Source organism: Eremomyces bilateralis, assembly GCF_010015585.1.
Source record: "Eremomyces bilateralis CBS 781.70 unplaced genomic scaffold P152scaffold_4, whole genome shotgun sequence".
Classification (NCBI taxonomy): domain Eukaryota; kingdom Fungi; phylum Ascomycota; class Dothideomycetes; order Eremomycetales; family Eremomycetaceae; genus Eremomyces; species Eremomyces bilateralis.
Genome location: NW_022985070.1, coordinates 1,145,272 through 1,172,245, shown reverse-complemented (window position 1 = coordinate 1,172,245; position 26,974 = coordinate 1,145,272). Strand labels below are relative to the sequence as shown.

Here is a 26,974-nt window from a genome sequence, read left to right as displayed (position 1 = left end):
ACTATTCTTCCCACACTATTCTTCCCTACAGCGACTTGTAGCCGGGTGCCTCACTTCCACCGTTTCCCTCCAGTCCTCACTCCTCCCAACTGGAAACTCCTCTTCCTCCTCTTCCTCCTCTGCCTCTCTTTTAAACTTCTTCATCCACCCTCCCCTTCTCCACAACCATCTCTCCCTCCCCCCCCCGTCATTTTCTACCTTCCCTCTCCCCTCCTCTCTTTTGGCTCGCTGATCGACTCTTCCATCGCGAGAGTCGATCTTCGTCGCCGTCCGTTCCTTCATTCCACGCCCGTTTCGTCGCTCCGGATTGCTCACCTGCGAGCGACGAAACGATCCCCCATCCACCTTGCTCAGCTTGTACCACGGTCCCTCGCTTCAAGCGGCTGCTTCGGTCGCTTCGATTGCTACGTACTCTGTATGTCGCTTCATTTCCATCGACGCCCTGTGCGATCAGCTGCACCCGTTGGTTTCAGTTCGCTAACTTGCCCTGGAGCCAGTAATGCAAAATTGCTTTGAATGCTTGTTTTTAGTGTCGCTCCTTGAGCCCATCCATTCCCATCCACCGGGGTTACCCACTCGGTACAACGTTGCGGAATCATAATCCATCTCTTGACCTGTCCAGGCAGCAGACAAGAATTACCCAATCTAAGAAGATCCGCCTTCATATCCACCACCGTGGCTAGATTATACGCAGCTACAGTCTGTATTTACCATATCAAACGTCGGCATGGCGATGCCGTTCTCTCTTGACGCGTCGTTTTCCCACGAACCAAACACGATGGGATCGACAATGCACTCGCAACGCTCTCCGATCAACGATGCGCACGTCGAGCTCCTCCCTAATCCCGACTTTGTCTTTCCCGCACTCCCTAGCGATGGTTCTACAACCAGGTCAACGAAGCGTCCCCTCTCAACACAGATCCTACCGACTTCGAAGCGCGTCCCCCGCGCCGCCATCTCCGAACGCCGTTCTGTGAACGCCCTTCCCAACTTCTCGTTCAATCCCGCTGGGTTAGGGTCCGCTCCGGGGAGCTCAACGTCAACACCGCCTCACTCACCTCCTCTCCCCAGTCCGAGCACACCGTCGAGGCCCATGGGTCATCGACGTGGCGGAAGTGAGCTGGTCGGCGGAGACGCACGATATGGGACGGTGTCCGTAGTTAGCAACAGTCCGCCCAAAGGAGACGGCTTTGCTCTAGCGGGAAGCGCGCCGACGCGGTTGGGGCCACCACCAGGTCGACGCGGTCATGCTCATCGACGGTCCGGGGCGATTTCGGGTCATGATCTCCAGTCGATCTTGCAACCGAGGGAATTGAATCCGCTTCCGAATCCACTTCCCACAGGCGGGAGTGCTCCAGTTACTCCCCTCGAGACCGATATCAAGCCGTTCTTCCCCATTCCAAGTAGGCGAAGCGTGTCTCAGTCGTCCGTGAATCTGCCGGCGGATCCTTCCGTGGAGCCGGGACCCGAATCGAGTCCTCGACGACTCCTTTCTCATCGCGCACGTGTCGGCTTCTCGGAAAAAGTTGAGTACATTCGACCTTTGTCCACGATTTCCTCGGAGACGGAAAGCTCTCTCTCAACGATTCGAGGTCATTCCGTTACAGGAAGTCTTTCGTCGGTTGTCAGTGGCGGTGCGTCAAGTCCCTCACCTGCGCGAAGCGGGCGTCCTTCTTTGCACACAACATTCGAAGATGAGAGCCCTCGGGCGCGACCTGGCACTGCGGGCGATATCCTCGACTTATTCACTGGCGGGCAAGACAAAGTTTCCGGGACGATATCCCGTCCAAACTCGTCTTATTCTCCCTCTCCTTCGAAGCCGACTCGAGAATTTCCCACTGTTACGGGATCGCCTCCGCCAAAGAAGCGGGCGTTCTTTGGATGGGAACATCGACGATCTCCCACTCCAGTCTCTCCGTCGCTTCATCCTTCGGCATCAGATCCATCACTTGCATCTTCACCGGAACCCTTTCAATCGACAGCCGGAGAAGAAACGGTGGCCGCCGATACGAAGGACGCTACCGGCAAAGCCCGCAAGCCCCGCAAAGTGAAATCATGGGCTAATTCGTTGATCCGGAAGCCAAAATCACAGCAGACCAAGTCCAGAACCCAGACGCAACCCCAGGATTCCGAGAGCAGCGCAGATGATGACATGGATACCATCCCGGATCTGTCGACAAGCTTTCTGCTGGAGAACTTTGACGTAGATGACACCGTCACTATTGTGGCCGCCGATGACTTGCGTACTCCTCGCATCAACCCCGAAACAAGCTCCCTCGCAAGTACCCCGAAGCTCGGTCCGGTGCATGATAGCGATACCATGAGTCCGGTTATCGACCTCGACGCTGCCCTCGGACCTTTCAATACGCCATCTGTGGGAAATTCGGGACGCAATTGCCGTTCGGCTCGTCGTTCCATGCACAGTGGCGCTCTGCCAAACAATTCGTTTCAAAATAACCATCGGCGGACTGAGAGCGCGCCCGAGCTGGTGCCTTTCGAAGCACGCTCTGGAGTCGCACCTGTGTCCACAATGGCTGATGTATTTGAAGAGGATGAGGAAGAGGAGGAAGACTCGCCCAAGCGAAATGGGATGCGTGGAGCGAAGAACGTTCCCAAGCTGAGTTTGACGGGAGCGTCGAAAGACGAAGGGAAGATGTTGCAGTATGACGTGCCGCCAGCCAACCCTTCGGATGACCTTTCAGGATTTGACTTTGGCGAGATTAACCAACCTTCCACCCAGAGTCCCGGGGACGCTTTTACGGCCGATCCACCTGTGGCAGGACCCGTTGGGGACGATCTCCCCGTCTCCTCTGACGTGATGGTCACAGAACCTTTGGCTCCTTCCTACCACTTTCCAAGCTATCATCGGGACCCATCTCCCGTAGAGGTTGTTGAACCTCATGAAGAGCCGCGTGCTTCTTCTCTTACCCGCGATTCCGACAGTACAATTACACCCCCTTTACATCCGACCTCGGACTCCCCTCTCCAGCTCCCTATCAAATCCCCGTCCCCCGCACCACACTCGTTTACTCTGGGGCTTCCAGCTACCGCTCCTTCCCCGCACGCGTTCTCACTTGGACTACCACCACCACCGCCTCTTCCGCCGCTCATGACGCCTGATTCTTCTACATCCTCCGCCTTCTCTTCCCCAGCTTTCAGTGCCAGTCAATCGAGCTTCGAAACCCCCCGACTTGGCACAGCGACAAGCTCGGTGACCGATGGTCGTGGCACCCACGAGGCTGGTGACTTTGCGGAGGCGCAATCCATGCGAGAAATGATGATGCTCCTCCCCGATGGCTCCGAGGTGCCCATCCGCGTATCCGTCGACGATGTGCCCTCGCTCACATCCTCGCGGTCCACCGCAACGAACGGACCTCCGACCTCTGGCGTCACCGCACCAGGGCCGCCAAATCACCTCCAATTCTTCAACCCCACGTACGCCGTCCCCCAGAGCTCTAGTGGGACCCCCGTCTCACGCGCACCGCTCGCCCGCCCGACGTCTGCCTTCACGCTCCCTTATCTCCGCGACGCTCGCTCCGCCAGCGTCTGCTCGATCGGGTTGTCCGCACGCAGTTCCCTTGCCCTGAACGCCACCGACGAGTCAACGCCCCAAGCGCAGGGCCACATGGCCCACCACGACAACCCGAGTGACACCGACCTGCATAACCGCCGCCGCAAGCGCGCGAGCATCGTCAGCCTGTCGCGACTAATGGGTGTGGGCGGCGCGTTGGGCGAGAAGAGCAAGCTATCGGTTGAGCAGCGGGCGGGCGAGGGCGACGGCCACGGCCACAGCCGAGACATGGGAGAGAAAGCCGGCGTCTCCATGGATTCGGATGCGCGGCGGGAAAAAAGGGGGAGCAGGTTGAGCCGGATGATGAAGTTCTGGAAGAGTAAGGAGGGGTTGCGGTCCTGATGGGGAGGAAATGAGAGTCACAGGGTGTGACGCGGGTTTTCACCGTTTGAGCGATTATTTGGCGGACTCGCGACTTGCACCGAGCGTTTCGTGCACGGGAGATGGCAACAGCCTCCTCGCATCGCAAGGAAGGCGGCTTTGATTGACATTCATTTCGCGACCCCCCAACGCGGATTTATTTTTCCCAACATTTGTTCATGTCGGGGCATTTGCAGCGTTCATTTACGGATGGAACAGCTTTGAAGACACTTTTACATTACTACCGGACCCGATCCAGCCAATCCCGGGATAGTCACCGGGCATCTGACCCGTTTCAGGCCGTCAGCGGGCGGTGGAATCTCTTCTTATGATGACGGATGCGATGCTTTTCAATTCCATCTTTTCGTGCGGAGGGCGATAGGGAATCTTTGTACTGTATGAACGAGACATGATAGATATACGGCATGGAATGCGAATGGTCACGTCCCTTTTTTTCAAGGAGACGGATCGCAGACAATTCAATTATTCGAGGCATTCATGGTCACGGTTTTACGCCGGTTTCACGGACGAGGTGGACGGAGCGTACTCCGCACCGCTTTTTCTGTAGGCTTTGCTATTAAGAGCGTGAATTTCAACTTCGGTCAAGCCAGATGTCCCTGCGGTATATGTATGCTCCGTGTGGTTACTCCTCGCCATTATCAGATTCCAATTGAAAGATTTGCGCCAAGACCCAGACCATCCCCTATACAATCACGTGACCACCATATATCTTCCATATTAAAGAGCGGAGAAATTTCATGTCGGGTTCTGTTAGTTGCCAATAGCATTCCAAAGTCCACAGGCCGCAACGTCATCAATGTTTCAGGAGCGTTCACGACAGTCCAATGTTGCCGTGCCGGTCGTACAAGAACCTTCAGACTTTCTCGTTCGTCCGGAAGTGCTGATTGCTAAAACTAGCCTTTTGCTGCCCTTCAGTGATATTTCGACGGTGTCTCATCGACGGTAGCAATCGCAGCAATATCAATGGCCCATCCGTCCTGGCCAGGCTCTCAACAGGCATGAAGAATCCCGCCTGCGATATCTCGACACGCACATGTAGGTAGATCAGTGGAGAAGCCGTCTCCCCCTTCCCACTTCTTGTAGACTGGTGGCATGTCGTCCACACCTGAAACCCCGATCGGCACCTATTGATGAGCACTGATATACAGGAGACCGCTGGAGCAGGCCGCTGTACGATGGCGAACGGGACCACAGAAACCTACCCATCCCGTACATCTGCCCTCCGTACAGCCCCAATAGGTTGCGAATCGCAATCAGCGATGCTGTGCAGTTCCTGGCTGGGTGCCCATCTTTGCCCAAGAGGCTGGAACGGGATGGTGGTGCCAGCTGCGGGTCGGGATCAAACAGGGAAGATTTCATGTCTGGCATGTGTGGAGTGGACTGTGGACTGTGGACTGTGGTGGTATGGAGTAATGGAGGTCACCATCACGTCCAGACAAACCCCCGGTGCTTGACCCTAAGGTCCCTTTTATAATCTTGTGCCTCCACAGGACCACGCAGACGTGCATTCTTTCCTTCCGACTTTTCTGTTTTTTCCCGGTCCGTCGTTCAGAGATCGTTGCTGTCTCGAAATTCATTTTGATTCACTGTTCACTGATTGTGTTCCACCTTCGTTTGATAAGCGCGACTGTTTCTTTCTAATACTGGTCACTCCCGCTGCTCTCCATTTTCCCCTCATTAGTTGCCTTGGTTGACAGAGACGGCCACACAACCTTTGAGCATTAAACCACATTCTTTTACCTTTGTCATAACTCATAATGATGCATCTTAACGCCCTTCTTGCCCTCACGGCAGCCACCACGGCCCTCGCCAAGCCAAGCCCCCAGGGTTCTTCCACCAGCTCAGGGAGCGTCCCTCAAGTGTCCGTCAAGGGGAACGCCTTCTACGCCGGCGACAAGCGTTTCTACGTCCGCGGCGTCGCCTACCAACCGGGCGGCAGCTCCAACATCGCGGACCCTATTGCCGATGTCGAGAGCTGCCGACGGGACGTCAAGAAGTTCGAGGAGTTGGGCATCAACACGATCCGCGTGTACACGGTCGACAGCACCGCAAACCACGACGAGTGCATGAAGCTGCTCGCGGACGCCGGCATCTACCTGGCGCTGGACGTGAATTCGCCCAAGTACAGCCTCAACCGCGCGGACCCCGAGCCGTCGTACAACGACGTCTACCTCCAGAGCGTGTTCGCCGCCATCGACGCGTTTGCCAACTACGACAACACACTGCTGTTCTTCTCCGCTAACGAGGTGATCAACGATAACGACACGACGAAAGCGGCGCCGTGGGTGAAGGCGGTGACGCGAGACATGCGGCAGTACATCGGATCGCGCGGATACCGCGCGATCCCCGTCGGATACTCGGCGGCGGACGTGGACGAGAACCGATTCGAGATGGCGGAGTACATGAACTGCGGAACGGATGATGAGCGGTCGGACTTCTTCGCTTTCAATGACTATTCCTGGTGCCCGCCGTCAACGTTCGACGAGTCCGGGTGGAAGGCCAAGGTTGAGCAGTACTCCAAATACAACATTCCCCTTTTGTAAGTCGTCCCCAACATCCCGATGCATTTTCGGTCGACTAACTTCTGTAGCCTCTCTGAATTCGGCTGCAATAAAAAGGAGCGCACTTTCGAAGAAGTCACTGCTCTCTACTCCGACAAGATGACCTCCGTCTACTCTGGCGGTCTTGTCTACGAATACTCCGAAGAGGGCAGCAAGTACGGACTCGTGCAAATCAACGGTGATGAGGTTAGCAACCTCGACGACTTCGACATCCTCCGCACCGCCCTTGAGGGCGCCAGTCCCCCTGACGGCGATGCCGGAGCGTCTACCGGCGGCGAAGCCAGTAAATGCCCTGCGAAGAGCTCATCCTGGGAAGTCGGCGACGACAAGCTCCCGGCCATCCCGGAACCGGCCATGGAGTACATGGAGAAGGGTGCCGGTCCGGGACCGGGGTTGAGTGGCGACGGCAGCCAGAACGCGGGGACGGGCAGCTCCGGGACGGCGACGCCGGGCAGTGGGAAGGTGACGGCGACGGCAACGGCGGGTGGAGGCGCGGGTGCGAGCTCGACTGCGGCTGCGGCGCGTTCGGTGCAGGTGCCGGGATGGAAGGGGGATATGGGCATGTTCATGACGTGCGCCGTGGTCCTGGTGTCGACAGGTGTAGGGATGTCGCTGTTGTAAAGGGTCTCGAAGGTGAGAGCTCCAGATAAAGAGCGGATCACACATCTTCAGAGACAATATGAAGCGGAAAAGGATGATCTCCTTTAGGTGACACTTTGTCATAGTATGGTATGGGTATGCATCTTCAGAGATGGCATACTCTCTTCTATCCTATACTCTACTAATGACTGTATAGGGGTTGGCACGGAATAGTTCATAGCGCAGACTGATAATGGATACGTGTATCGCCGTAATAACAATACTCAAGCAATCGGCTTTTTCCACAAGATGTAATTGGAATTTGATTCTCTTTGAAAGTTTGAATATATCAGGAGCGAATGCGCTACTTTTACACTTGGATTCTAGTTGATGAGTATCGGGCAACGGGCTTGGCGTCTCCGATGCGCCACAATAATCATCCATCGCAAGTTGATGGCAACGATGATTTTCGGTGGTCTATTGCGGAACACCGCAACGGCGTTCCATGACACTGAATTCAAAGTTCCCACTGCTTTCCACTGCTGTTATGATCCCTTCGACCTAAGTATTCCTTCTATAACTGCGTGACGATATGCCGCGAGATCCTTTAATTGGCCTTGTCGGCAAGCCGTCATCCGGCAAGTCAACGACGCTGAACAGGTGCGTTGACGATGGACAGTATCATTGTCATAGTGATTCAATTGACAAGTTGATAGCTTGACCGATGCAACATCAAAAGTTGGTAAGATTTGTCAAGTACTTGAATTCTGCACTTCCATCTTATCTGCTTCGAGTCGAGCATATGTCCTATACTATGACAAGTAGCTGATAGACCTCCAGGAAATTTTCCGTGAGCTGCTTCCTCTCCTTTCCGCTTCCCTCAGAACCATGCGCCTTGCGGTGCCGTTCCCGCCGATTCTTACAGACGTCCAGCTTCACTACCATCGACCCTCAACGTGCTGTCGGCTACCTCAATATCCCCTGCGCCTGTGCGCGCTTCGACCTCACCTCGCGCTGCAAGCCCAACTACGGCTCCTGCGTCGACGGCAAACGATCCGTGCCCATCGAGCTGCTTGACGTCGCGGGCTTAGTTCCGGGGGCGCACCAGGGTCGAGGCTTGGGAAACAAGTTCTTGGACGACTTGCGGCATGCGGACGCGCTGGTGCACGTCGTTGACGTGAGCGGCACCACGGATGAGGAGGGGAAGGAGACGAGGGGGTATGATCCGAGCAAAGATATTGAATGGTTGCGGAGTGAGATGGTGCACTGGGTGAAGGGAAATCTGGTGGAGAAATGGTACGGGATTGTCGCTTCGACAATGACAAAGGGATCATACGCTAATACTTGGTGAAGGGGTTCGATTAAACGGAGACATATCGCCGTAAGTAAGTTTCATTTCTTATAATCACGGAATCAATGATCCGTTTCGAAAGGAATGTCCTGCCGCTAACAAATGGGACAGAAGCAACCGCAGTCGAGACATTACAGAATCAATTCTCGGGCTATGGCAGTAGTAGTAAGGTAGTCGCTCGATGTCTGGATCGACTAAACTTGAAGACTCCTTTACAAGACTGGGATGACGACACTATCACTCAAGTCGTCAATGCCTTCATCGATGAAAAATTCCCGACTGTTATCGCTTTGAATAAAATCGACCACCCCGATTCCGATAAGGTACGTATCCCCGTGGAGGGCTTCCTTCAACAAACGATGCCGAATAATACGAGCACCCGCTTACCTTGCCCAGAACATCGCCAAAATTGCCAAAGCGCAAGATCCACAAACCCTCGTCCTCACATCCGCCGTCAGCGAGGTGTTCCTCCGCCGATTAGCAAAGCAAGGCTTCATCCGGTACACGGAAGGAAGCGAGTTTGTGGATACGAGGGAAGATCTAATAGAGGCTGGCGACCCCGATGGCGGAGGGTTGAAGGAGATGGACGACAAACTCAAAAAGTGAGAAATCCCTCCTATACATACGACCACCTCTTTCTCCGGGTTCCTGCGCGTGGTTTTGCGTTCTTTCCTCGTTGTATCTGTCGCTCCTTGTGTCTTTCTCGGCTAATATCCGATGCGCTGAACCCTAGCCGAATCGACAACCTTCGAGACCTCGTACTATACCGTTTCGGCAGCACAGGGGTGGTCGAAGTCCTGTCGCGCGCGGGCGAATTACTCGGTTTGGTGCCGGTGTATCCCGTGCGAAATATGAATACCTTCGGCTCGGGAGCCGCCGGTAGCTCGGTCGTGTTCCGAGATTGCGTATTGGTCGGCAAGGGATCAACAGTCGGCGACGTATACCGAAAGGTAATGGGGGATGCCCCGCTCGCGTTCGTGGAGACGGTGGGCGGCGTGCGGGTGTCTGAGGATGATGTCGTCGAGAAGGGAAAGAATGATGTAAGGTTACTTCCATGCATTGAATCGTACCGGACTGACATAGACTCAGATATTGTCGTTCAAGGTGGGCAGAGCATGATAGAAGAGGGAGAGGGTTGCAAAATTGTAATAGATACCCGATTTCACCACATCCGCGATCCGAACCAGAGTTGCTCGCTGGCCTTTAGGCGTGGCGACCTACTATGAATTGATGGTAAGGTGAGAGAAGGACGTGGGTTTTGTAGTGATACGAAAAGAGGAGCTACGTCAGCATCCAACATCGTTAGCTCTGATTATGTCTCATCCTACCATGTAGAAACGATCGTTAGACGGTGCCAAATCAGGAGACGCCGGTTGCAATGCAAGTTCAATACAACCGGCAACAGTTAACTATGTCATAATGTCCGAAAGACTTTCAATTCCTTATTCGGTGGATCTGCTAAGGTAATGTATCTCCCAATCGATGTCCATGCCACCCAGCTTTTAATACGCCTTGTCATGAAACTCCATGACAATAAGAAATGCCAGGGTATCTATGTCTCGTCCACGTCCCCAATTATGACTAGCCAAGTCATGAGGCCAAGACAGTTGTAAACCTAGGCGGACATACTGTTGGCACAGGGAGACTTCTCAAACGCCGAAGAAGCAACCTGGCCAGCTGAACCCAGCGATACATAATAACTACCTAAGAAATCCACCACTAGATAGTGGAGTAACATGGCGTGAAAGAACCATATTCCCTCTTTCTAGTATACCGAATACAGAAAGAACATCAAATGAAATCATCAGGTTAGGAAATCGGCCGTAAAGAAGTGGTCGTTAATCATCATGGAAACATTCATGCTCTCCTCATATTCTTCGCATCCTTGACGATCGCCCACATTTTTGCATATTCCAGGGACACTTCCTGCAGTCCGTCGTCATCCAGTGGCCCCTTGATGCTCGCGAGTTGCGACATCAACGACGCCACCGACGATTTGAAATCTGCCGAACTGCCCTGAGCAGCATAAGCAGGCTGTCGCTGCCGGTGTTGGAAGGTGGAAGTAAGCATCTGCTGCTGGAAATTGGGCGATGCTTGCGGTTGGATGCCCCCTTGAGAGATATGACGCTGTGCTGATCCTAGGCGTGAAGCTGCCACAGTTGGTTGAGGAGCTGCAGATCGCTGAGCAGAGGTATGCGGGACGGCCAGGTTTGACGGATGACGGCTGGATGTCGAGCTCACTGGAGTTTTCGGGCGTGCGCTCTTCTCGACTGGCGAGCTCCCTTCGGCAGCCTTTCGCTTGCGACTCTTCCTCTCGGGTATAGCATCGTCTCTGGGAAAATCCACCGCCCCAGCGACATAGTCATGGACGCGACGCATATGATCAAGCAGGTTATACCGTCGTGGGAACCCATTGCCTGACACCGATCGCTCGCAGCCCTCATACAAGCACAAATGTGGCCGTGAACCATGGCCGTGCATTCCATGCATTTCGCGTTCATGCCGGAGCAAGCAGGCGGTGCTAGAAAACTGATGGTGACCACAATCTGGCCCTCGGCACCGGAAAGGTTTGAGATGAGAGTCGATGTATTTACTAGGTTATCGGGTCAGACCATGGACTTTCGCATATTTGGGAGATGAACCTACTCGTAGTTGCACTTCAACTTCGTCTCCTTGTGTCCGCAGTCGGTACCATCCTCTGCGAATGGGCAACGGTACTGTCCATTGGGGCCAGGGAGAGCTTTGTAAAGTGGATCGCTCCTAGAACCTTCTTCTCCGGATCGACTTGAACTCCCTGTTGTTTTCCCTCCAGCGGAAGAGGACTGTACGTCCTCTTGAACATCGATATCTCCAGAATCCTCGGGAGAGCCTCCGGTAGACCCTGGTCCAGTGAAATGCAAGGCAATGTTCGGACCAAAACTTTGATTGATTAGCGCTCGGTATTAATATGATGGGCAGGGTTATACACATACATGATTGCGTCCTGTGGATCATTTGTAAGTCTTGGTAAGTTCTTCGAATAATCCGTGGATACTAATGAGCTTGTCGGAGTCGGCACTCCGGACATCCCGGTCCGGTTCAAAAGTCCATGCATGCTGGTGGTATCCTCCGAGATCTCGAACCTCTGGGTAGATTGAGAAGAAAGACTGTACTGCATCGGTTGGGGGAATTGAGTGTCAATGAAACTGTGCTCAGTTCCTCGCTCCTCAAACGCCTCGGTCCGCGGTGGTTGTCCGGATCCTTGAACCGTCCAGGAGGCTTGGTCCCATCCGGACTGGGTGTCAAGCTGATCATGAGAAGGAATAAAGCGACCCTCGATAGGCGATGGGAATAAGATGTGGGTTGAGTCGTCATCCAATTCAGATGCATGAGAAGAAGGAGGAAATTGTTGGCCGATAGCAAATGAAGGGTAATGAGCTGAAGCATCCGAGAATAATCCTGGTGATAAGGTGCTCCTCTGATGAGTATCGATGGCGTGGCGACGAAGATATTGTGAGGGCCCCTGGTAAAAGCTTCCCGAACTCGGCTGAGCATGTCCTGTGTCAGACTGACTCATATACGCACTGTCAGGCGCGCTGGAACCAATAGAGAACCCATCGTCCTTTGAATCAGGCATATCCTGGAGGAATTCTTCCGGTCCACAATAGATGAAATCAGAAATATCAGGTCCAGATACGGTTTGAGTCCACTTGGCAATATCCTCGGGTTTAAGACAGGGAAAATGACCAGGACCTTCAATAGCTTCGCTGATTCGAAGCATGTTAGTATGGGAGCGACGGGGATAAGTTGGAATGCGATAGATTGGTAGACTCCGACAGTGATGAAAAGGCGAAATATAAAAATGCACAACTCGTCCACGGCAAGCTCGGCGGTTCCTAGGTTCAGGGTATCATAGAATCAATCCTCACAGTTCGCGGCGTAGATAATGGGGAGAAGAGTGAGCCAGTAGGATAGGTGTCCAGGGAAAAGCGGCCATGATGCAAAACAGATTTAGGGTTCCTCCGGCATGGAAAATCAAAACGCAGAAAGTCCAAGGTGTTAGGATGTCCATGTCGGTGCATATCAGAGCTAAACGAACTACAAGTTAGCATCGACCACCATCTCTCTATTATTCATGATCAGAGAAAAGGGGTGTTCAACCCACGTACTCATTGTCAGGGGGGTTCCTCTCCAAATCCAAACATTTCTACGGCTCAACGGAGCCTTCCGTATTCCAGCGGTATCCTTGAAATGGCTTCCAGGCAGTTCTCATTGTCTCCAGTCGAACGAGCAGGCGTTGAACTCGACGACCATCGTGTAAGCCGTGCCGATGAAAGCAAATGGCATGACACGACTCCGTTGGCCAGTGATGTCTACTGTGATAATCGTCCCGCTAGTGCCAGTCCCTACTGGAAGTCCAATACGACGGAAGTCTGCCAACGGGATTGATCCACAAAGTCGCAGCTATCTCCAGGCTTGGAATTCTACGTGAGTCTCTCGTATACATGAAGGGGCTTACCCATTGAACGGATGGTTCCGTAATCCATAAGTAAGTTGTAAGTATCAATCCTCGAACGGCCGGATGAAACCATGTCCGGAGGGATGATATAAGCAGTTAGATCCAGCTCCACGGAAATCCAGCAAGAGACGGAAACAATTGATAGAAATCCGCCTGTTATGGTCGGCCTGACCTGGCTTGGTCTTGGTTGACCTCGAATCGGCTGGCAGAAGAATCCGGTGGATGGTCCAAGAAGCTAGGAGACCGGAGGAAAGGAGACCGGAGGAACGGATGCCGGTAAAGCCAAGTCGGAAAAGATAAGAAAAGCACTTGAAAGCAAAGACTCGGAAGATGAAAAACCTTAAAATGGCAGTACCTGAGATGGGGACCTCCTTTGCTGGCTCGCAAGGTCATTGTGAGGGAACTCGAAGCGCTTGGTGACGACCTGAAGCGCGGGGTTCTTGGATCTCCAGGGAATCGTCCGCGTATCCAGATGGCAGTAATTGTAATTGAAAGAAGTCCTTGAAAACGGTTGGAATTGAGGGGAACTGTGTGAGGAAATCAAGAAGTGGCGAGTCTGCTGGTAGAACTTGCGTGGTATGCTGGCTTGAAGATCAAAAAGATGGATAAATGAAGACCAAGGTCGACGGGGCGGATGGATTGAAGAGGGGGGAAAAGAGCAGATACGGCCGAGGGCAGTGCGCCGCCTTTTGATGCGTTGGCAATTCGCATGATGGCCTAGGTCCATGGACAAGGCCGGCCGCCTGCAGAATGCATGGCCGCACGAAGGATGATTGGCAATCTGATCTCGACATTGCTGGTGTCTCAGTGCCGCTTATGTTGGCTGTGTCGCAACGGAAGCCCCTTGAGTGGATAGAGAACCGGGAGGGTGCTGGACAGCCGCAGGACAGGCCTTGATATTGGATGCCCTTATGCACGCGCCGTTGCATTGTCACAAAACACATTCATATTATCTGTCACGCTGCACGCACGTAGCCATCCCGACGAATGACGTGGAGACTTTATCGAGCTGTCGAAGCGGTCCGGACCAATCCGCCCACCCGACAAGGCGTTGCATCTAGCGCCGAAGCCATTTGCGGTGGTGCACGTCGCGAATCTCAATCTTGGGCTCCCGCTGTTAGGAGTTGATGCCCAACTTGCCGGAAGCTAACCCAATGATCCAATGATGGGGGGAAAACAGGAAAAGTCCGGTCAAAACTCAAAACAAGGTTGACAGCATCAACTGCGACCTGGCTCATGGCTGACTCCAAGAAGACGGGCACGACGGGGAAAGGCATTGAGAGTATAGAGTACAGTCGCGAGCAGAATCGGTTTCCGGCTTGCACTTTTGTTCTCACTGCACGGTCCATATGACAAGGGGGTTTCCTACTCCGTTCTAGTACATTACAAGGGTATATGTGTATTCATTACTAGCGTCTACGTAACATAATCAAATCATTTTCTTAGCTCAGATCGTTACTACCTTAGATAATTCTGCGTGCTGAATCATGTGATTATTCTTCACTTCGTAGAACCTCACTCACCGAAGACTATACATACTGTACTGATTAGGGAGGCAGACTGTAATTAATAACTTTATACTATGAACCTCTTCTCCGTACCCTAGCCTTGAACCGCAAATAAAGTGAGCTTTGCACTGTTACAGGTTCATCCTTGCTATCCGAACTCGCACCGCCATGATTCACCGTCTTGCTAACCTGTGATTCAGAGTGCAAACCGGAAACCGATTCTGGTCGCGACTGGATTACAGTATGTAGGACCTCAGTACGGGTGGGAAAAGTGAGAAGGGCAACGTTTCTCCCAGTTCCTCTAAGCTTGCGAGGTGCCATACTCATTCCACTTGGCACTAGCAAGCACCGGCTAGATAATAAGAATTTGAAAAACTTAAGGCGTGCAAGAAAGAATAAGAAAGCTGTGAATTGCACCTCAATATTGCTACGTTTGGACTGGCCTGAGGGATCTCACGTGGTCAGAGGCGTAAATCATTCAGGCTGGCTAATCGAGGCGTCGCGAGGCGTCGCGAGGCGTCGCGAGGGATGACTAAGCGCCTCGCCTCGCCTCGACTCAATTACATACTAATCCGCCTCGCGAGGCCTGCGCGAACCATGGTTAAATATACCATCCGTAGTCCTGTATACTATATAGTGACCAATACCACGGTGGCTAAGGTCATTGAATCCTATAGAATCTGGGTCAGATCCAGAAAATACGGACTACGACGATGAAAGACTGGTAGCATGCGACTAAACGGGTCTAGCAACACGTGATACAGCGAAATAGCGACGCCTTGATCAAGGAACGAGGCGAGCGAGGCGAGGCGCTTAACGAGGCCTTGCTCGATTAGCCAGCCTGAAATCATTGACTGGACATATCACGTGACTTGGACATTATCTGGTTCCTGCCATCCTTAGCCAATCAGCTGTTGCGGTAGTGAGCTACCAGATGTACAGGACAACATCCCACTAATATCGCAACGATAGATAGATATTTGATACCGTTATGGCCACCACAAAGCAATTAAATCCCTGAAATCCCCAAATCCCAGAGGGTATCTCGATGGGTCGGACAGCTTCAGACCGAGAAATGCCCGATCAAGATGCAATCACTCTCAAGCGACTGCTAGCCAGCTTGGAGCAGACCATCCTTGACCCCGATACGCCATTGCGATCGAACAAGTTCCAGCGAAATAAAACAACTGCAGTATGAGCAGGACGCGTGGCAAGCCAATCATCCGGTGCTAATGATGTGTGATCAGAACTTGGACTATGCACGGAGTCTGCTGCGGAACCTGGAACAGTCCTCGCCGTCGAAGCCAGGCGCTCGTCATGCCAACCAAGCAACCCTACGAGCTCAACGCGAACTGATCAAACGCCTTGCGCAGAGATTAAAAGAGCTGGAGTCACAGGACACGTCCTGGGATGACGATGATGCCGTCGACTCGGAACCAGAGCAGGAGCAGGCAGCCCCCACCGTGCCGCCCGACACATCCGACTCCAACCTCCGTTCACGAAAGCCGGGACAACAGGACCCGGAAGGCACATCTACGTCTAACGCACTTTTCGAGGGACGATCCGGGCCATCGAATCTCGGCACTTCGGGCTCAGCAGACGCCGACGCATCGAAAGACCAGGTTCTCACCCACCATCGCTCCCTGCAATCCGACCTGACCGAATCGCTGCTCTCCACGGCGCAAGCCCTCCGCACGCAGGCGTCGTCGCTGGCAGTGACGATTTCAGAGGATAAAGGGACGGTGGATCTGGCGGGGCAGGCGATGGACAAGAGTACCAGTGGGCTCGAGAAGCAGATGGGGTTGGTGAAGAGGCTCAGTGAAGAGCAGGGTCTATGGGGAAGGCTGATGCTGTATTTGTGGATAGGAGGGCTATGGGTGGCCCTTTTGGTTGTGGTGTTTGTCTTGCCGAAGATCCGGATTTAGGGCAAAACGGGTGGGCATGGAATTCGGTATGCATATGCGGCGTTCATTGGGAGATATTGTATTTGAAATGATACCCCCGTGCAACAGATGTAATCTCGCCATAGTCTATCGAGGATTTTGAAGGACGGCGGCGTCATAGAAGTTATGTTAGCGTTCAATTTAAAGCTGGCTGAGGTTCCTTTGGATCCACACAGGCAGTATGATCTACATGAATCTTCGAGCATTCGTAGCATACACGGGCTTTCTAGCCTTCAGGGAGGCTTGGTAGTACATATAAATCAGTTAAGCTGATCTATTATCAAGGGAGAGCCAAGGTGGTCAGATCATAGCACGAAGGCGTTTATCCTGGAGGCAGTAACGTGTTGTCTGAAGCCGGGAGGTAACGGTCTATGGATGGAGGTTCAACTCCTCTGCGTCTTATTCTTTTCTTTTCTTTTTTAATTCTCGTTTTCTTCCCGGCTACTATATTGTATCCGATATCAATCTGAGGTCATATTATCGTGAGATACTCTCATCTCACCGATATTGCCCTATTGATGCATTCTCGTCCCGACTTACTTAACCTCGTGACGCATACATCACATGATGTCTAATGACAAGAACTCGCATGTATTCTATCTATCCGTACGCCGGGAGCAAGGCACGGCCTCCTTTTTCGAGGTAGCTCACGAAGCCCCATCTCGAAGGTGCCCTCATGCCGCGAACTTCGGCTGATACCTCTCACATGCCGCTTGGAACTCCTTCTTCTTCTCAGCCAAATCCTGAGCAAACCCCGACTTCTCAAGCTCCGGCTTCGCCTTGGCGGCTTCGTCCCGCTTCCCCGCCAGCGTGAGAAGCACCAACTGGTTCGCCTTCACGAGCTCATTTTCCGGCTCGAGCTCGGCCGCTTGCTTCAGGGCGGCCTCTGACTCCTCGAGGCGACCGAGATGCATTTCGGAGATGGCCTGGCTGAGCAATGACTTGACCGATTGGGTTGCGGGAGCTTGAGCGAGCTCTTCGAAAACATAGTAGGCGGATTGGTATTGCTCGCCGCCCTGTAATGTACAGGTTACTTTAGTCCTTGTAGAGCGTCTGGGTCACTTACCTCTCGCATCGCGACCCATGACTCGGCGATGTTGACCAGCAGGTTGTCCTGGGCCCACTTCCTTGCGCTCTGGGCTTCCTTCTTCGCAAGATCAAGTCGATTCTGCTGTAGATGAATCTGTATGATTAAGGCAACTCTGAAATACCGAGTGTCAGTAGACCTCTCCACTCATCACCCCGCCACGGGTGAGACCTACGCATCCAAGCTTCCTTGATGTCTGCTCAGCAATTCCAAGGCTTCATCCTCATTCTCGGTGCCTGCTAGGACAGTTCCGCACAATATCTGGACCGTGGCATTGTCCCCTTCCTTCGTTGCGAGTGCGCTGGCCTCCTCGCTAGCTTTCGTAACGCTGCTACCATCGCCGCGGTCCTTCGCTTGCATGTACCGTGCGCATATCGCTACGGCGTCGAAGTCCACCTTTCCCTTGTTCGAAGCGCAGACGGAGAGGGCTTCTGAGTATTGGTTGAGAGCGAGGTGTGCGCGCAGTTGGAGGATGGTGGCAGGGAGTTTGTTGGAGTCCGATAGCGGGCTGAGGTCATAGGAGAGAACCGCGGGGTAGAGGCACTGGTGGAAATACGTATGGAGTGTCGTGAGTTCTGAAGGATGTTAGACTGAACATGTCTCGATTGTCTTGATGGGCTGGGCCGTCGAACCTCCGTCCGCAGAGAAGGGATCCATTCTGTGCGATATCCTGCGCGCTGCAAGGCAATCGGATGATACTAGGATAGGCAATTTAAAATGGACAGGACTACCGAATCGCAATACAGGCGGCAGAGTTTAAAATCTGGTTTGTTGGGCAAAATGTTCCAGAATCAAGGTGTCATCAAGGTCTATATGTCCAGGTCGCATTTGAGGGCGAAGTGCAGGTGTGGCTTTCAGGTCCGATATGTGGCTTGTGCCTTCCTACTTAGTTCTGGCAGTCTGGCTTCTGGGAATCTGGATGGCCACAGCTGTCCCCTGCCTGCCCATGCCTGAACTTCTGGTTCCACCCGCCAGCGCTGTTTTAAATGGCATCAATAATCAAATACTCCCTACTTTGGTCGCGGTGTGAATGTAAATTGTTGCCTTCTCTACAACCTTATGAGCCTGATTTCCGTGTATCATATCCGTGAACTACCCTCAACCAGAGAAACTATAGGTTCTTCCATCGAGACTTTTCAACAAGGTACAAAGTCAATCAAGTTCCGCCGCTAATCATACCCGCCGTATATATGACAACGTTTAGCAATAATCCGAGTATCCTCGGCGCAAGCATCGGCCGGCCATTCTATTTCAGCACCTTCCGGGCAAAGGTCGGAAGGACGAACGACGCCTCGTGGATCTCCCGACTGTAGTACCTGCAGATCTCCTCCTCTTCCTCCGTCGTCCAGCTCCTCACTGGCTTCTTGACGTCCCTCGACGCGTCCTTGCAGCAGACCATGAATCCAATCTGTCCCGATGGGTATGTCGGAATGGTCGTGTAGGCATACTCCACAACGGGGAACACCTGCTTGCAATCGGCCTTGAGGCGTCGGATGAGCTCGAGGTGGAGCCATTGGTTCTCCGCTATTCTCCGTCAGTACCGGCAGGTTAGGAGTACACGAAAGCAGAAGGGGGCAAATGGGATACGAGAGGCATACAACCTTGGGTCGTAATGACGCCGCCTTCCTTGAGCGAGTCGTTCAGCAGCTGGAAATAGGGCTTCTCGAACAAAACCTGGGCCGGCCCATCGGGATCGCTGGAGTCGGTGATGATGATGTCGAATTCGTTCTTTCGGTCCGCCAGGAATTTAAAGCCGTCGCCGATGTGGACGGTGACGCGGGGGTCTTCGAAACCCACCGCCATTCCCGGGAGGTATTCCTTGGAGAGCCGGATGACCGCCTGCGCTAGTGAGCTTCCTGACGCGCATGTATCGCGGAGGGGGAGTATACTTCATCGATGTCGCAGAGCGTGGCCTCCTTGACGCACTTGTGTTTGACGACTTCCCGGAGGACGCCGCCGTCGCCGCCTCCGATGACCAGGACTTTCTCGGGGTTCGGGTGGGCGTTCATGGCCAAGTGGGTGATCATTTCCTGGTAGCTGTGGACTGCGTCAGCTTGGACTTCATCGGAATTCTACATCTAGGGATGGGGACATACGCGAACTCGTCCCTCTCGGTGCACTGGATCACATTGTCAAGAACCAGGACAGTGCCGTAGTTCTTGGATTTGAACAGGAGCACATCCTGATACTGGCTCTTCTCGTGGTGGAGGACTTTCTCGACCGCGAGGGCCATGGCCTGGCCCGGCCACATGTCGTTGACTTCTTGGAACCATCCATCTATACATCACAGTCAGTCCCACCCATATCCACGCCTGCGCACTGGTGCCTACCCTTGATCATCGGGTGGGTGATTTCAGCCATTGTGGAAGTCGGCGACAGAAACGTTCGGATGTGCGGTCGGAGAGTGGGGAGCAGTCGAGGAGTGTGGGAGAATTGCAATTGGGTCTTGGGTTGGATCAGAGTCGCGAAATTCTTTGGTCGAATGGAAATTTTCGGAGGCATGCGATGCGAAGAAACGCTGGCTGCGGGACTCGTCACTCACGCCGTCAGGGTATTCTGGTGGGGGTGGGGCTCGGCCAAAATGGAATCGAAAAATTGCATGGGCCGTCATTGCAGGCAGTTTGCTGAAGTATCGCACCTTTTGGAGTTTGGACAGTCCAATCATCCCATCAGTTTAAGAAATACGTCTATTAAACTACCTGCATTCTAGAGACCGACAAGATCGGGTTATATTTATGCAGGCTGAACCGGAGGAGAGCTTCGATGAGATGGCAATATATCCACAACAGTAGTGATTGCTCACTGAAATACATCAATCAACCATCATCGTTCATTCATTCTAAGCGGGGAGGGATATTGATAGAAGTAAGGAGATATGAACGACGCAGTCGGTAGTCCAATTTCCCTCATCAAACGTCGTTCGCCGTCCATTGACACCGCATTCCATCGCATTGGACTCCTACGAATTGTGCACCGGCGCCGGCTTCTTCAACTCCTCCTCGATCGCCGCCTTCAACGCGGGCGGCCCGGTCGTGCTCGCCCACCGCTGCTTAACCTGCCCATCGCGGCCGACCAAAAACTTCTCAAAGTTCCACTTGATGCGCTTCATCCCCATCAAGCCCGGCTTCTCCGCCTTGAGCCACTGATACAGCGGGGCGGCGGCGTCGCCGTTCACATCGACCTTGCCGAGGACGGGGAAGGTGACGCCGTAGTTCACGCGGCAGAAATCCTGGATCTCATCGTTGGAGCCCGGGTCTTGGCCGCCGAACTGGTTGCAGGGGAAGCCGAGGATGGTGAAGTCGTTGGGTTGGGCGACTTCTTTATAGAGCTTCTCCAGGCCTTCGAATTGGGGGGTGAAGCCACATTTGCTCGCGGTGTTAACGACGAGGACGACTTTGCCCTGGAGCTGAGAGAAGTCGAAGGGCTTGCCTTTGTCTGCGGAGGCCGTTAGCTGCTGCAGGGTGAACCGAATGCCGAAGCGGTGGTGATCGATACGTACTGTCCAAAGGAGTGAAATCGTAGAACTTCGTAGCTGACGCCATTGTTCGGTGGCGGGGGAGCTGGAGCTTAGAGGGCGGGTTGAATACGGTGCGGTGTTGAATGGAGGTTGATGACCAGGAAATCGATCGATGGGGGGCGCGGGAGATTATAAGATTATGGATAATAGGGACTTTCAAGCGGTTCACGTTCTGGACGGAGTTTTGACAAAGATGGCGTAAGAGAATCATGTGTTTTATTCGATGCCACGAAGAGAACTTGCGATGGGCGTCGTAAGGACGGCATGGATAAAGGGTTCCCGGATGGAGGCGATGCCGAGAATTTGGGATTTGGAATAATCGGTTCATGGGAGAGCGGAATGGACTGGAAGTTTAGAGATCCATACCGGAGAAGATACCCCGTCCAGTACTTACCAGCCGATACTATCATATTAATTGATATTTTGATCGTAACACCAAGTTCTGCTCATGCTGTCTGTGTATTACGAGTTACAACTTAAGTCTTTACTCTATACTCCGTACAAGTTGAACACTCAGACCTCAGAAGGCGGGGCATATTCTAATGCCATTCAGTTATCACTTATCACAGCACCTAGCAGCTACCTAGTACCTAGACACGACGGTGCCCCATTGGTCACGTCAACGGAGGTCAAGGCAGGGGCGGGAGCATCTGGACGACCTTGTCGGTGATCGCAATCAAGCCGCCGCAGGGCGAAGATACCGTACCAAGGATGACAGGATTCGGTAGGTTGTATGAAACTCAGGATTTAGGTACTGCAGTGGGATATGTAATTGTCCCTGGTCTAGACTCCCGAACCTGCCGGTTACAAATCAACTGGTATGCGCCACGTTGCTCCACTTTGTCTCTGGAGCTTGTATCAACCATGACATCAGTCGCGATCTGCCATCCGTTTCGTTTGCAGCTTTGCACCAGATGCTCCCTCTTGATACCTTTCCGTATTCCTTAATAAAAAGCACCGTTCGCCCTCGCGTATCACATGGCGATCCAGTCCATTTTCGCACGCGCAACACCCAAGGAAACAGCCTGGACATCCCCTCTGGCCCAATTACTCCTCTGCAAGTCTCGCAGCATGAGCCGCTGCAGCAATGAGCGCATCCATCGCGCTACTATGGCTACTGGCTCCCGCCTCCCTATACGGACCGCTCCACACCGGCCCCAGCCTCCCCATCCACGGCTCCCGCGCATGCTTCCAGATGCTGTCCGCGTTCACCCTGGCGAAACGGAGGTATTCCCTCGCCGCAAAATCGTCGCTGGGTAGCGCAGCGATGAGCGTCTGCACATTGCGGAGGAAGATGCCCTTGAACTGCAGACCGTCGCCGGAAATATCGGGCTCGCCGGGCTCGTGGAGTACGCCGTTGCGGTCCGTGAGCGCGGCGATGGCGGCCGATGCGATGTTTCGCGCGGCCTCGAGGTAGAGGCAGGTGGCCGTTGGATCGGCGCGGGCGAGCTCGACCAGGCCGCCGAGGATCACCCCTTGGTTATAGGTGTACACCGTGCCATTGTTGTTCGTGCAGGTCGTGGGGTCGAGGCCGTCGTTGATGGTGTTGTTCGCGTTGATCAGGCCGGACTGTTGGAAGAAGTCCCACTGCCGGAGCGCCCATTGCAGGTAATACGAACGGAGCGCGGGGACGCGGTTCGACAGGTGGGCAGCCAGAGAAAGGAAGAGTTCGTTGGCGATGGCGGAGTGGTAGGTCCGGTCACGATCCCACCACACGCCGCCGCATGTAGCGTTGTAACCCGTTGCGAGCATGTCTTCGAAGAGATCTTGTGCCGTACGCAGATACGTCCCATTCCTCCCGATGTCGTAGACCTTGAGCCACGCCAGAGCCCACCAACCCTCGTCGTCGTAGAAGCCGTTAAGGAACCCCTTCGGCTCGACCCCCGGCGTGGAATCCGGGCAGGTATCCCAGATGCACGACGTCGTTCCATTGGACTTAATCTCTTTCAAATTGAATGTCTGCGCATTTGTGAACGTGTTGGAAACGATGCCGTCGGTTCGGAGGCGCAGCAAGGGGGCGACTTCGGTCAGGTCGGCAAGCACTTGGATGCAGTTGGCGCTCTGCCACCATCCGGCCGTCCTATAGAGGCCCGTGGTTGCGTTGTACCACTCCTGAAGGACCTCGGCCGAACTCACGGCATTGTAAAGGTACGTTGAGGTGGATACTCCCGAAGGGAGTTGACGCGTTCCTAGTAAACGAATGAGAAAGGGGGAAGCAGCGGTCAGGACGTGTGCGTGTTGATGTCGAAGAGTAGTAGAGTCTAGGAGGTAGAAGGGCATGATAAACAGAACAGATGAGCGAACAATATATACCGATATGACTGAGATGGAAATGAAATATAGTGGCGTGGTGATGGTCACAAGCTCAACGTGAGATCAAAAAGACCGCCTCACCGGAGAGACCGCCATTCAGTCTGAACGAGTAATCCATGGCATGTATAGAAACAGCAGACGCAGCCAACAAGGCCATTTGCTCCACCTTCATGATGGAATCAACCTTCCTCACCCTGTTAAGTGATCAGTCTGAAAATTGCCATTCCAACATCACCATGATAGTTGCTTGAGCGAGGTCGCGTGGGCCACGAATCTGAATCGCCCTTTGAAAAACAGAAGATTGGAACACAGAGGGATTTAGCGATGTCTTGAATAGACGATGGGTACGGTCCGATCAAGGGGCTTTTCAGCGGCGATGCAGAGGGCTACGTTGAGCGGAATATATGCGTGTATTGGTGTCAATGTAAGGAATTCTGACAAAACGAAGTTAAGCAGTTCGCGCATGGGGAAGGAGGGGTGCATTGAAAGCAGATATGCAAGGGAACCAAAAGATTATCATGAAAACACCCAATCCTCACGCCTATATCATTGCTTCGGAGGCAGCTGTCATAGTCCTGATTTTCCATCGGCGTTGTAAAGTTAAGCATGAACTTGAGGTGGGAGTCTTTGCCAACGGATTGGTGGTCTTGTGAATAGGGGAACTACCGGTAGCGTAGGACAGAATCCGACTCAGCAATTGCCAACCCCTAAGAAAGATCCTAATGCTTGTCTCAACGACATCTGACAAGCAGTCCTCGTGGATTCGTAAATTGCTATGATTTAATTCGGACGTCGTTAGACGACACCTTTTAGTCTAAATCCATACGCCAACCACCATGCAGACCAGACGAAGCGTTCCATGAACATCCTCCTATGCCCAACCCATACAATGACGTCCAGAGAAGGTCAACAACGGGTATGGTGGGAATGGCTGTCTCCAACAAACCGTCCTGACAGAAAAGACATCCGAACGCCCAGTGCTCTCATCATAAGTGCGTAAGATCGCGGGACAAACCTGGTATACGCCACGATTTTGTCGCTCCACAACCCGATGGTGATCGTATCCTCCATGCGATGGTCACCAATCCCGTGCCATCCGCACCCCCCGCTCAAGTAAAGTCGAAATCGAAATTCACGTCCCCATCCGCGTCTCCCTCGCCCGTTCCCGAGTCCCCGATCAGATCGTCCAACGAGTTAAAGAGATCGTCCAACGTCTGTCCGCCCATCACGGAATCCTCGTTCCCCTCCCCGTCGACGTTCCCGAAATCTCCCAACCCGCCCATCGCCACATCGTCGCCATCCGCGAGCTTCGGTTTCTGTGCGTCTGGTGCCGGTGGAGCGGCGGAGAGCAGGGGCAGGTCCGCGCCGCCGGGTCCTTCGATGTTGGCGTACGTATCCAGGCCCGCGAGGAGGCCGGAGTCCTCGCCTGCGTCGCCGGTTCCGGGGATGGTGAAGTCGAGGTCGTCGACGGGGTTCATGGTCGCGGGGGGCATGGGGTTGTCGAGGATGCCGGTGGGAGACGCGGGGGGAATATGAGGTTGTGGCGAGGCGGCGGGAAGCGGCGCGGACGGGCTTCCTGGGTGGGAGGCGAAGAGGGAGTCGATGGACTCGAAGTCGATGGAGGCGAAGGCAGCTTTGCTGGGTGATGGGGCGGAGGTGGGGGCGGAAGTTGTGGCGGTGGTGGGGTTGGGGTTTTTGGGGATGGCGGATGTGGATGATCCCTTGGGTGACGTCTTCGTGGGCATTTCCGCCGGCACTTTCGCCTTGTTGCGTGCGTCCGCGCCGCCGTTGACGTTGGCGACGGCATCGGGCTTTTTCTCGCCGGTTGTCGCGCTCGCTGGGGGAGGCGCATCGGCCATCTGGACGTCCTCCTTCTTCACCACTTTCGCATCAACGTCGGCATTCGCTTTCGCGCTTCGGTCGAGCTGCTGGGCCTCCTCCTCCTTCTTCCGCCTCCGCTCTCGCGCCAGCGCCAGATCGCGCCGCAGCACGGCCTGGCTCCGCTGCAAGTCCGCATCGAGCTCATCGAGCGCATTGTGGAAGTTCGATTCCGCCTCGGGGAAAATCTGCATGAGTTGCTGCCGCGTCACGGTTGCGCCGTGTCCGCGTCGCTTGGAAGGGTCCGAAAAGATGCGACCGGTTTGGACGAGCTGATGAGAACCTGTTAGCCACTGCGTACTTGGTATTGCAGATATGAAAGGTTGAGCCGCACCATCAAATTGACCATTCCTTGAAGCCTTTCTGTGGGATGTTGGGGTGCGCGCGTTGGTTGCGCATCACCGGGCGGCCGGGTGGCATTTCCCTGGCGCGGTTGCGGTTGCTGGGCCTGCTGCGGGCCGGGATGCGCGCGAACTTGGGGCTGCGGCGGCATGGCCATGGACATGATGGAGAGCTGGAGTCGGAGCAGCGATTGAGAAGGGAGAGGCGATGGATGTCTTGGATGGAGGGAAGATGGAGGGACTAAGTGGGGGGGTTAGATGGCGGATCATATTTGCGCGGCGATGGTAATGGGAGCAGTGAAGTGATGGGAGCGGGTGTGGTCATGATCGCGTTGGGTGATTGGTGCCCGTTCATTGGTTCATCTGGGTTCGGGGCTGGTTGGTGGGGAGGACGGGAAGGGGTGGGTACCTACGGAATACGTTTCAGTGTAACTCACTCACTACAGGAAGAATGTAAATTGAATGTTGATAGATCACGATGGACGTGTATCCGCATGTATAGATTAATCATAGAAGAGCAGTTTTCTATGGAGAGCAAATTGATAGTAATCTGATAGCAAACTGGTACCTTACATAAAGAATAATAGTATTCCGTACCTAGCAAAGTATCACGACTCCACAGGAGGTCCGTACTACCTGACTGGACTGCCAGTATATATCCTGTACTCCGTACCGGGCAGGAGTTCGTATTGTCAGCATCCACTGTCATGATCTAACCAAGGAGGGCTCTTTCCTAATTCTTGCTATGGTTATATATAGTAATCTGTATTACCGTGAGTACCGCATTGTATCATGAGAGGCTTAAGGTTGCGGTGAATTTATATGGGTCCTACTATTTAAGTATTGTACTCGACTTGATACTGGGCCTTTCATTATTGTTGCGGTATTCCGCAGCGTCGCTAATAATTCGATGAAAGGGTTCCATTTCTTGATGAATCTTTAGCTATTCCTTAATATTCCTTCATGACCTTGTTCTGCAATGTGCATGGGCGGCTCTGAAATCTGATATCCGCCCAACGCCTCCTCGCTCGACTGGCATACCATCCAATCAACCCTTAGCCGACGTTGAATTTGTCGCAGTGACAGGCGAGGGGTTTGGCGCCGGAACAGCTGCTAACAGTGAACCATCCCCCCTCCTGTATCTCTCACCGGTTACCCAATAGTGCCAATACCCTCCCCAGCCTCCCCTACCAGGGCTCTAGGCTCTATTATCGCTAGTTTAGTCCTATCTACTGCAGGTTGGCTACGGCCCGCCAGCCGGACGGTCCTGCACTCCGGTTCTACGGTTCTGCCAGTTCTGTAACCAACAGTAGTATTCCGTAGAAAACTAATCACTTGCAGCGCGGCAGAAGGGCCAGAAACCTCTCCAGAGCCCCGGAGACGCAGCGACTGACCCAGACCGTCGGGGCAGCACCACCAGTAACCAGCACCCTGAACACCGCCAGT

General features: G+C 53.7%; 10 protein-coding genes across 10 annotated transcripts; 4 read left to right on the top strand and 6 right to left on the bottom strand.

Annotated features, from left to right (window-relative positions):
* The first annotated feature begins 504 nt into the window (after positions 1-504).
* P152DRAFT_246757 (uncharacterized protein) lies at positions 505-4,171 on the top strand. The gene has a single exon (XM_033674669.1). It carries the CDS (start codon positions 728-730, stop codon positions 3,911-3,913), a length of 3,186 nt encoding a protein of 1,061 aa, XP_033536760.1. The 5' UTR covers positions 505-727; the 3' UTR covers positions 3,914-4,171.
* Positions 4,172-5,712: 1,541 nt separating this feature from the next.
* P152DRAFT_391676 (uncharacterized protein) lies at positions 5,713-7,134 on the top strand (the record flags this gene model as incomplete). Its single annotated transcript, XM_033676107.1, has 2 exons — positions 5,713-6,491; positions 6,543-7,134. 2 exons carry the CDS (start codon positions 5,713-5,715, stop codon positions 7,132-7,134), a joined length of 1,371 nt encoding a protein of 456 aa, XP_033536759.1.
* A 439-nt stretch (positions 7,135-7,573) lies between these two features.
* On the top strand, positions 7,574-9,835 carry P152DRAFT_456178 (P-loop containing nucleoside triphosphate hydrolase protein). The gene is made up of 9 exons (XM_033678940.1): positions 7,574-7,752; positions 7,809-7,834; positions 7,933-7,942; positions 8,026-8,388; positions 8,446-8,477; positions 8,555-8,766; positions 8,840-9,045; positions 9,177-9,483; positions 9,533-9,835. The coding sequence occupies exons 1-9, from the start codon at positions 7,685-7,687 to the stop codon at positions 9,560-9,562; spliced, it is 1,254 nt and encodes a 417-aa protein (XP_033536758.1). The 5' UTR covers positions 7,574-7,684; the 3' UTR covers positions 9,563-9,835.
* Positions 9,836-9,984: 149 nt separating this feature from the next.
* P152DRAFT_246688 (uncharacterized protein) lies at positions 9,985-12,354 on the bottom strand. Its single transcript, XM_033674668.1, has 3 exons — positions 11,416-12,354; positions 11,090-11,362; positions 9,985-11,036 (listed from the first exon to the last, which is right to left on the bottom strand). The coding sequence occupies exons 1-3, from the start codon at positions 12,201-12,203 to the stop codon at positions 10,301-10,303; spliced, it is 1,797 nt and encodes a 598-aa protein (XP_033536757.1). The 5' UTR covers positions 12,204-12,354; the 3' UTR covers positions 9,985-10,300.
* A 3,042-nt stretch (positions 12,355-15,396) lies between these two features.
* Positions 15,397-16,530, top strand: P152DRAFT_456177 (uncharacterized protein). The gene is made up of 2 exons (XM_033678939.1): positions 15,397-15,641; positions 15,697-16,530. Exons 1-2 carry the CDS (start codon positions 15,525-15,527, stop codon positions 16,372-16,374), a joined length of 795 nt encoding a protein of 264 aa, XP_033536756.1. The 5' UTR covers positions 15,397-15,524; the 3' UTR covers positions 16,375-16,530.
* A 162-nt stretch (positions 16,531-16,692) lies between these two features.
* P152DRAFT_456175 (uncharacterized protein) lies at positions 16,693-18,207 on the bottom strand. The gene is made up of 4 exons (XM_033678938.1): positions 18,112-18,207; positions 17,655-18,054; positions 17,459-17,594; positions 16,693-17,408 (listed from the first exon to the last, which is right to left on the bottom strand). The coding sequence occupies exons 1-4, from the start codon at positions 18,134-18,136 to the stop codon at positions 17,067-17,069; spliced, it is 903 nt and encodes a 300-aa protein (XP_033536755.1). The 5' UTR covers positions 18,137-18,207; the 3' UTR covers positions 16,693-17,066.
* A 518-nt stretch (positions 18,208-18,725) lies between these two features.
* Positions 18,726-19,840, bottom strand: P152DRAFT_391249 (spermidine synthase-like protein; the record flags this gene model as incomplete). Its single annotated transcript, XM_033676084.1, has 5 exons — positions 18,726-19,003; positions 19,081-19,318; positions 19,369-19,516; positions 19,576-19,756; positions 19,810-19,840. The coding sequence occupies 5 exons, from the start codon at positions 19,838-19,840 to the stop codon at positions 18,726-18,728; spliced, it is 876 nt and encodes a 291-aa protein (XP_033536754.1).
* Positions 19,841-20,112: 272 nt separating this feature from the next.
* Positions 20,113-21,456, bottom strand: P152DRAFT_456172 (glutathione peroxidase 1). Its single transcript, XM_033678937.1, has 2 exons — positions 20,979-21,456; positions 20,113-20,914 (listed from the first exon to the last, which is right to left on the bottom strand). The coding sequence occupies exons 1-2, from the start codon at positions 21,019-21,021 to the stop codon at positions 20,439-20,441; spliced, it is 519 nt and encodes a 172-aa protein (XP_033536753.1). The 5' UTR covers positions 21,022-21,456; the 3' UTR covers positions 20,113-20,438.
* A 280-nt stretch (positions 21,457-21,736) lies between these two features.
* On the bottom strand, positions 21,737-23,901 carry P152DRAFT_456170 (Six-hairpin glycosidase). Its single transcript, XM_033678936.1, has 2 exons — positions 23,391-23,901; positions 21,737-23,185 (listed from the first exon to the last, which is right to left on the bottom strand). Exons 1-2 carry the CDS (start codon positions 23,479-23,481, stop codon positions 22,044-22,046), a joined length of 1,233 nt encoding a protein of 410 aa, XP_033536752.1. The 5' UTR covers positions 23,482-23,901; the 3' UTR covers positions 21,737-22,043.
* Positions 23,902-24,162: 261 nt separating this feature from the next.
* On the bottom strand, positions 24,163-25,902 carry P152DRAFT_246572 (uncharacterized protein). Its single transcript, XM_033674667.1, has 3 exons — positions 25,522-25,902; positions 24,788-25,459; positions 24,163-24,559 (listed from the first exon to the last, which is right to left on the bottom strand). The coding sequence occupies exons 1-3, from the start codon at positions 25,690-25,692 to the stop codon at positions 24,419-24,421; spliced, it is 984 nt and encodes a 327-aa protein (XP_033536751.1). The 5' UTR covers positions 25,693-25,902; the 3' UTR covers positions 24,163-24,418.
* Between the last annotated feature and the right edge of the window lie 1,072 nt (positions 25,903-26,974).